We start from the raw sequence: 8,518 nt of genomic DNA, 5'->3' as shown, positions 1-8,518 counted from the left end.
GAACACCAAAGCGACGAAATTCCGCCCGAGTGGCCAACCCGCTCGGCCTAACAGTACACTCCCTCTGATATCCATTGACATTCTTTTGGGAGTTGGTGTCGCCGACATCGGGCATGGACAACCAGAAGATCGTACAGCGGAAGCTTCCACTGTCACTTCAGAGATATGCTCGGTCCGTTAAGGTACCGTGTCAGGGACACTTTACTGACAAGTCTTTTCAGGAAAAACTTTGAGAAGTGTGCTCGTCTTAAGAAGCATGCATGCGCACTACAGGAGCTCTATATAAGGGTCCAAGCATCAGCAGTGGTACGCAATACATGCGATATTCACTTTTGCGTTATAGTCTTCTTGTTACTCTGCCTTATACTTCATCATCGGCGAATGATTTGAGCGTCGGAGGGCCAAAGCCGGGGACACCTTCCCTGGCTCGGTACTGACGTAGTTTGTACCAGGCCCGAGTAGAGTCTATAGACGATCAGCGAGAGCACCACATCCCTGACTTTCCATCTTTTCAACTTTCGGATAGGATCAAACCTGTTAATGTGAGGTCCTGAAAAAAAGATCGAACCATATTAGTGAATTGTACATAATTTTACTTTATATTTTACAATTGATTATCTCCGCAACCTCTACTGTTTGTACAAAATAGAACTAGAGTAAACATGTTTTTTGATAAAAAAAAATAAATTGGAACATCTTTTTTATTTGTTTATTTATTTATTTAAATAAATGAGAACAAATATAAATAATAATAATAATATAAATAAATCATTTTAAAAAATACAGTAAAATTTAAAAGAATAATTTAAAAAATTAACCCTAACTGTTTATTATCTTCTCGAAAATATTTTTCAGAAGTTAATTAATGACAAAATGATCCTCAAAATTTTATTTTATTGTTAAATTACCTTTCTTTATCTTAAGAATAATGTTTTGATTTTAGACCATATCGAAAATATTTGAAAATCATTTGGCGACTTTCTAGAGTAATTGCCCTGAATTTTGATTCCGTACTAAATTACATAAATACAAATACAAATTTACTTTTATTAAATGTAAATAAGTTACTGATCTGTCCAATCATCACCCAACACCTGGCCTCATTCCATCCTCCACTCTGCAATTATCGTCTCTCCCCTTCCCCTCTCGTCGCCTTCCTAATCCCCTCGCAATGGTCTTGCCGCTCCTCTTCCGTCCACCTCCGCCGTCGGCGGCGGCGAAAGATCATGGCTTGCTTCTCCCTGAACAGGTTACCAGTATTCCCTCAAACTGACACTTCATGTTCATGTCGAATCCATAGAGATTTCATATCGCTCTTTCATGTTCAACTTTAGTGCATTCAGTATGATCAAAATACTCTCGTAACCATTACTACAATAATTGTCTCCTGAGATGAATCTATGCATCCCTCCGCCCACTTCTATGCAGCTCTCCCCGGGTGCCTTCCTCAAACCTTCCTCCCTCATCCTCCTCCTAACCTTCGCAGCCTCATCCCACGACCCCTGGTCCGAGTACATATTCGCTGCCATTACGTAGTTCCCGACTCTCCTAGGTTCCAACTCCAGCAATCTTCGCTTCGCCTCTTGCCCGATACCGGTTTCGTCTTTCTCTGGATGCAACTGGCAAGTACTCAGCAGTGTCCTCCAAACTACAGCATCAGGTTCGATGGGCATTCGCTGTACGAAGTTGTAAGCCTCCTGTAGGTGGCCGTTGCGGCCCAGCAAATCGACCATGGCACTGCAATGCGACATCCTTGGTTTGATCCCGTGCTGCTCTACCATCTCATGGAAAAGCCTGAGGCCGACATCGACTAAGCCGGCATGGCTGCAAGCAGAGATGACTCCTAGAAATGTGACGTAGTTGGGCTCGACGAAAGCATGCTTCATTTCGTCGAACAGCTCGATGGCATTGCGAGCCAAACCGTGCTGGGCTAGCCCCAGAATCATGGCACTCCAAGTCCACACATTCCTCAGCGGCATTCTGTCGAACGCCTGGCCGGCGCATTTCAGGGCTCCACATTTGGCGTACATGTTTACGATGGCGGTTCCCAGCTGAACATTAGTGGCTAATCCGCTCCCAGCGATGCGGCCGTGGAGCCATCTCCCGTAGCTCAAGCTCCCAAGCTCCGCCGAGGCGGAGAGCAAGATGACGTAGGTGGTCTGATCCGCATCGAACCCGCACCGCCTCATCCGATCGAAGATGCCAGCGCATTCCTCCGCCATGGAATTTTCGGCGTGGGCTGTAAGAATGGCGTTCCACGAGACCACCGTCCTGAGCGGCATTTCCTCGAACAACTGCCGCGCCTCGTCTATCCGGCTGCAGGAACTGTAGAGGCTGACGAGGGCGTTCTGGACGTAGACAACGGCGTCGACGCCGCGCTTCGCTGCGTCAGCGTGGGTTTGGATGCCAAGTCGGAGAGCAGCGAGGCGAGTGCAGGATTTGAGGACAAAGGGGAAGGTGAGCTCGTTAGGTGTGGCGCCGCCGCCGCCGCCGCGACGGCGCATGAGGAGGAAGTGGAGGATGGATTCGTAGGGGAGATTGCGGTCGGTGAAGGCGCGGATGAGGTGGTTCCAGGAGGAGGAAGAAGGATCGGGGAGGGAGAGAAGGAGGGAGCGGGCGTAGGGGAGGTCACCGAGGGGGGAGAGGGCGCAGAAACGGAGTAACTCGCTGGCGAGGAAGCGGTCGGAAGCGAGCCCGGAGGAGAGGAGCCGGGCGTGGATTTGGCGGAGCTGCGCCATGGAGGAGCAGGATTGGAGAAGGGAGAGGCATCGCTGCTTCATGCGAGTCGCCAACACAATGGCTCGTGAAACACTCCGCATATATATAAAGGAAAACTACCTGTTTTATTTGAACCATGACGTCTTCAATTGAGGGGTTGAATCTCTGCTTCGTTCGACAGGATCGTAATTAGTCAGATAGTAAGAAGGGTTAGAACCCGAGTTTTTTTTAATGAATTTCATGAACGAAATAATAACTTAAATCGAGAAAACATGGTATATGATCCAGTTTTATTAAAAAAAAAAATAGTATAATACATAAGCATAAATTAAAAATGACAAGGAATCTGATTAAATAGTCATATCGTATCGTCGATTTGATCCTTATAAAAAAGATGCAGTGTAAAGAAAAGTCTTCCAAGGAGTTTAGAGAATGACGTTGCCGATAAGCTCTAGATCAATAGTGAATTAAAAGCTCTGTCAAGTAGGAATTCAATCTATTATCCACCTATAGATACTAACGGATTGGGCTAAAGGATTTTACATATTAAATTCAAATCCAATAACTCGAAACCCAATGACCTTAAGTTAAATCACTTAACCGGTTTCGGTATCATAAGTCTCTTAAATTACATGTCAACTTTCCTTAAGGGAAATCCAATAATCTACCACTTGAGCTATATGTGATTATATACAACACGCGAATATAACTTTAGTTGATATCATATTTTATGAGTACAAGGTATTCTTGTAAATAATTTGGTTTATTAACTTCATTAGTATAAGACTAAAGAAGTCATGCTACTGAATATGATTATAACACGCCCCAACAGTAATTACAATAATAATGTCATTAATAATATATATCAGGATGTGGATGTGCAGAGTAAAAATTACATGAAATGTGATCAGTACATGTCAATTTTCAATTGGTCTTAAGATGACCTCAAAAGAGATCAGGTTATATTTACAAAATACTTTATATTAAACTGCAACAACAAATCATGATCCAACTTTTATAATTTCAAAGGAATCTGTATTATATTTACAACCATCAAATGCTAAACAACGACAGTAAATCATGATACCATAGTCAGAATGTCAAACAAACATATAAATTCTCATTAATATTTTAAATTTTGAATACATACAATAATCAAAACAAAATGTTTTTCTTTATTAACATAGAATAATAAAATAATACAAACTTCAACTAAATGAATTCTTCTTCCATAAGAAGAACTCTCATATCCACTACATACGCATGAAACACATTAGACACCAAGTGTTTAGTGAGTAGATCGACCAACATAGAAACTGTGCTAATGTGCTCTAACATGATCTGACAACTCTGAACTCTTTCTTTAACCGCTAGAAACTTGATGTCGATGTGCTTAGACTTTGACAAACTACGATTGTTCTTGGCATAAAGTTTTGCGGCTTTATTATCACAGTAGATCATCAGTGGCCTATCAATGCCATCAACGATATACAATGTTGTGATGAAGTTCTATAGCTAAATTCTGTGATTGGATGCTTCGTAGTATCCTACCAACTCTGCATTCGTAGTAGAAGTGGCTACTAGTGTTTGCTTGACGCTCTTCCAAGATATAGCCTCTCCAGCAAGCATGAAAATATAGTTTGAAATAGACCTCCTACTATCCAAGCATCTAGTAAAATCAAAGTCTAGCTAATCTGTTGGTTGCTACTCGGAAAATCTAACGGTTCCACTATACAAAAATTTTGTACAAAGGTCTGAACCTTTTCCTAGCTACCATGTGTTCTTTTAAATTAAACTTGAATCGCCTGCGGAACTTAACATGTTTGATCCAAAGTTTAATTTATTTGTTCTTTTAGGTTTAGACTTGGATCTCCTGCGGAACTTAACATGTTCGATCCAAATCACCTAGGTCACGAAGACAATTAAATATCTATTTCCAAAATTGGCTTCCAGTACTGCATGGCGAGGCACATGTCCTTCTTAGATATGGGAGCAACCACCACCGACTAGACAAAGTCTTTTAAGGAAATTAAATATTTAACCTTCCCATAGTGACCCTAGGTTAACCTCTAAGAACAATCAAATCACAAGGAAAAAAAATAAAAGAACACAATTTCGAAAACTAATTCGAAAAACTAGAATCGCATGCCTCTTGTATTTGATATTTTTACATGGAGATAAAACTAACATGATGCGGAAAATAATATTAGTTATACCTTACTTAGTAGATAATGACCTCTTGATCTTCTACCGTATTCCTCTTTTAATCTCGGACGTTGTGTGGGCAACGATCTTCCGAGACGAGGACCACCTAGCACCTTCTTCTTCTTCCTTCAAGTTTCGGCCAAGCAAGACTTCCAAAAGATGAAGATCTTTTTCCATCAACCAAGCTCCAAGGGATGCAAGCTTTCTCTCCTTCTTCTCCAAGCTAGAATCCGGCCACCACTTGATCTCCAAGAGAGAAGAGAGTTTCGGTCACAAGGATGGAGAGAAGAGAAAGGGAAGAGCCGGCCACATCAAGGAAGAAAAGAGGGAGAAAAATAATAGAGGTTGTACCCCTTGAAGGCATCCAAAACCCCCTCTTTTATAATCCTTAGCTTTGGCAAATAAGGAAATTTAATTACAATAAAATTTCCTTAACTTTCCTTGACATGAATTAATTAAGAAAAATTAAATAAAATTTCCTAATTAACCATGTCATGGCCGGCCACCTCATGGAAGAACAAATAAGACAATTTTCAATCAACCAATTAAAATTCCTTATTTGTCTTCAGAAATTTAAAAAAATAAAATTTCCCTTTAAAATCCCTTCATGATTGATAAAAAGAAATTTCTATAATTTAAATTTTTCATCATTTGAATAATTTACATAGAAGAAAAATAAAATATCTTTCCAATCTACAAATAAGGAAAGAAATTTAATCTCTTTTCTTAATCTTTTCTAGAAACTTATAAAAGAGATATTTTAATTTTTAATCTCTCCAATAAATTATATCTTCCACATAAGAAAAATTTAAAATTAAAATTCTTTTCTAATTTAATAGGGCCGGCCACCTAAGCTTGGGTTCAAGGTAGGGCCGACCACCCATGGATCAAGGCTTGGCCGACCGTAGCTTGATCCTTAAGCTAGCTTGGCCGTCCCCTACAACATGAGTATAAAGGTGAGTATAGGTGGGTATAGTACTCTATAACTAAGAGGCTACAATAGGGACCGAGAGGAGGAATTGGTTTTGGTCTCCCGATAAAATTAAGCATCCCGTGTTCGCTCCGAACACACAACTTAATTTTATCAATAATAATTCATTCCACTAGAGAACTATTATTGAACTACCGCACCAATCCCAAATTACATTTTTGGGCTCCTTCTTATTTATGAGTGCGTTAGTCTCCCTGTGTTTAAGATGTTGAATGTCCACTAATTAAGTGAGTTACTGACAACTCATTTAATTAATCTCTTAGTCCAAGAATAGTACCACTCAACCTTATCGTCATGTCGGACTAAGTCCACCTGCAGGGTTTAACATGACAATCCTTATGAGCTCTTCTTGGGGACATTATCAACCTAGATCACTAGGACACAGTTTCCTTCTATAATCAACAACACACATTATAAGTGATATCATTTCCCAACTTATCGGGCTTATTGATTTATCAAACTAAATCTCACCATTGATAAATTAAAGAAATAAATATTAAATATATGTGCTTGTTATTATATTAGGATTAAGAGCACACACTTCCATAATAACTGAGGTCTTTGTTCCTTTATAAAGTCAGTATAAAAGAAACGACTTCTGATGGTCCTACTCAATACACTCTAAGTGTACTAGTGTAATTATATAGTTAAGATAAATTAATACCTAATTACACTACGATCTTCCAATGGTTTGTTCCTTTTCATTTTGGTCGTGAGCTACTGTTTATAATTTATAAGGTACTGATAACATTATCTTCTGTATGTGACACCACATACTATGTTATCTACAATATAAATTAATTGAACAACTACAAACAAATGTAGTTAATTTTACCAAATGTGATTCTTTATTCAAAATAAATGTTTACACAAGCTTAGGCTTTCAATATACACTCTAACAATCTCCCACTTATACTAATGACTAAGCTGTCATATCTGCTGCCATACATCTGATTCTCATCCCCTCCACATGCCGATCGAAAGATTTTGCTGGAAGGGCCTTAGTGAAAGGATCTGCCAGGTTATCTGCTGATGCAATCTTGGCGATGACAACTTCTCCTCGCTTCACGATATCTCGTATCAGGTGGTACTTGCGCTCTATATGTTTACTTGCCTTATGAGCTCGTGGTTCCTTCGAGTTTATGACTGCACCGCTATTATCACAATAAATTGTGATGATTTTGGGCAAACCAGGAATCACATCTAAGTCCATTAGAAAGTTCCTGAGCCATACTTCTTCTTTAGCTGCCTCAGAGGCTGTTACATACTCAACTTCCATGGTTGAGTCCGAAATGCATTTCTGCTTAACACTCCTCCATGCAATGGCTCCACCTCCTAAAGTAAACACATAGCCTGATGTAGACTTACTGTTGTCCCTATCTGATTGGAAATCTGAATCCGTGTAACCCACAGGGAGCAAATCGTCTGCTTGGTAAACTAGCATATAATCTCTAGTCCTTTTCAGGTACTTTAATATATGCTTTACCACAGTCCAATGTCCTTATCCAGGGTTACTCTGATATCTGCTAACTATGCCCACGACAAAACAGATATCAGGTCTCATACACAACATTGCATACATAAGGCTTCATACAACTGAAGCATAAGAAACTGCTTTTATGTCATGTCTTCAGAGACATCTCTTTAGATAGAGCTACTCCATGCCTAAAAGGTAAGAAACCTTTCTTGGAATTCTGCATGCTAAAACGAGCAAGGATTGTATCTATATATGAAGCTTGGGACAGACACAACATTCTTTTCTTGCGATCCCTTATAACTTTGATCCCAAGAATGTGTGCACAATCTCCTAAGTCCTTCATATCAAATTGTTTGGACAACCATACCCTTACGTCCGATAATACCTTGACATTGTTGCCAATTAACAAAATATCATCTACGTATAGTACAAGAAATACCACCACGTTTCCGTTACACTTCTTGTATACACAAGACTTATCCGAACACTGAATAAATCCATATGACTGGATTACTTCATTAAACCGGATGTTCCAAGACCTTGAAGCTTGCTTCAGTCCATAAATGGACTGATTGAGCTTGCAGACTAGATGCTCTTTGCCTTTTTCATTGAACCCTTCTAGTTGCTTCATATGGATGTTCTCTTCAAGACTTCCATTAAGGAAAGCTGTCTTGACATCCATTTGCCAAATCTCATAATCCATATGAGCGACAATGGATAAGAGTATCCGGATAGACTTAAGCATGGCTACCGGTGAAAATGTCTCCTCATAATCGATTCCTTCTTTCTGAGTGTACCCTTTCGCAACAAGTCTAGCTTTGAAGGTTTCTACCTTCCCGTATGTCCCTCTTTTTCTTTTGTAGATCCACTTGCATCCAGCGGCTTTTACACCATCAGGTAATTCTACAAGCTCCCAGACCTTATTAGAGTACATAGACTCTATTTCAGAATTCATTGCCTTTTGCCAGGATGATGCATCTATATCTTGGAGTGCTTCGTCATATGTTCGGGAATCAGGTTCATGTTTACCCGGGATTAAGTCCGAAGACTCTCCCAAAAACATGAATCTCTCAGGTTCCCTCACAACTCTCCCACTACGAAGAGGCATTGTCTGTGGTTGTGTATCA

The 8,518-nt window shown here is 40.0% G+C and overlaps 1 protein-coding gene across 1 annotated transcript; it reads right to left on the bottom strand.

Moving 5' to 3' along the window:
• Positions 1 to 1,001: 1,001 nt before the first annotated feature.
• LOC121969942 (pentatricopeptide repeat-containing protein At2g36730-like) lies at positions 1,002 to 2,809 on the bottom strand. The gene has a single exon (XM_042520273.1). It carries the CDS (start codon positions 2,778 to 2,780, stop codon positions 1,284 to 1,286), a length of 1,497 nt encoding a protein of 498 aa, XP_042376207.1. The 5' UTR covers positions 2,781 to 2,809; the 3' UTR covers positions 1,002 to 1,283.
• Positions 2,810 to 8,518: the final 5,709 nt, after the last annotated feature.

Source organism: Zingiber officinale, chromosome 1B (assembly GCF_018446385.1).
Source record: "Zingiber officinale cultivar Zhangliang chromosome 1B, Zo_v1.1, whole genome shotgun sequence".
Lineage (NCBI taxonomy): Eukaryota > Viridiplantae > Streptophyta > Magnoliopsida > Zingiberales > Zingiberaceae > Zingiber > Zingiber officinale.
Note: the sequence above shows the minus strand (reverse complement) of the source record. Positions and strands in the feature narration are given on the sequence as shown.

Bases quoted from the DNA above. Each gene is read 5' to 3' on its own strand.
- LOC121969942 (XM_042520273.1), bottom strand. From the start codon at position 2,780: ATGAAGCAGCGATGCCTCTCCCTTCTCCAATCCTGCTCCTCCATGGCG.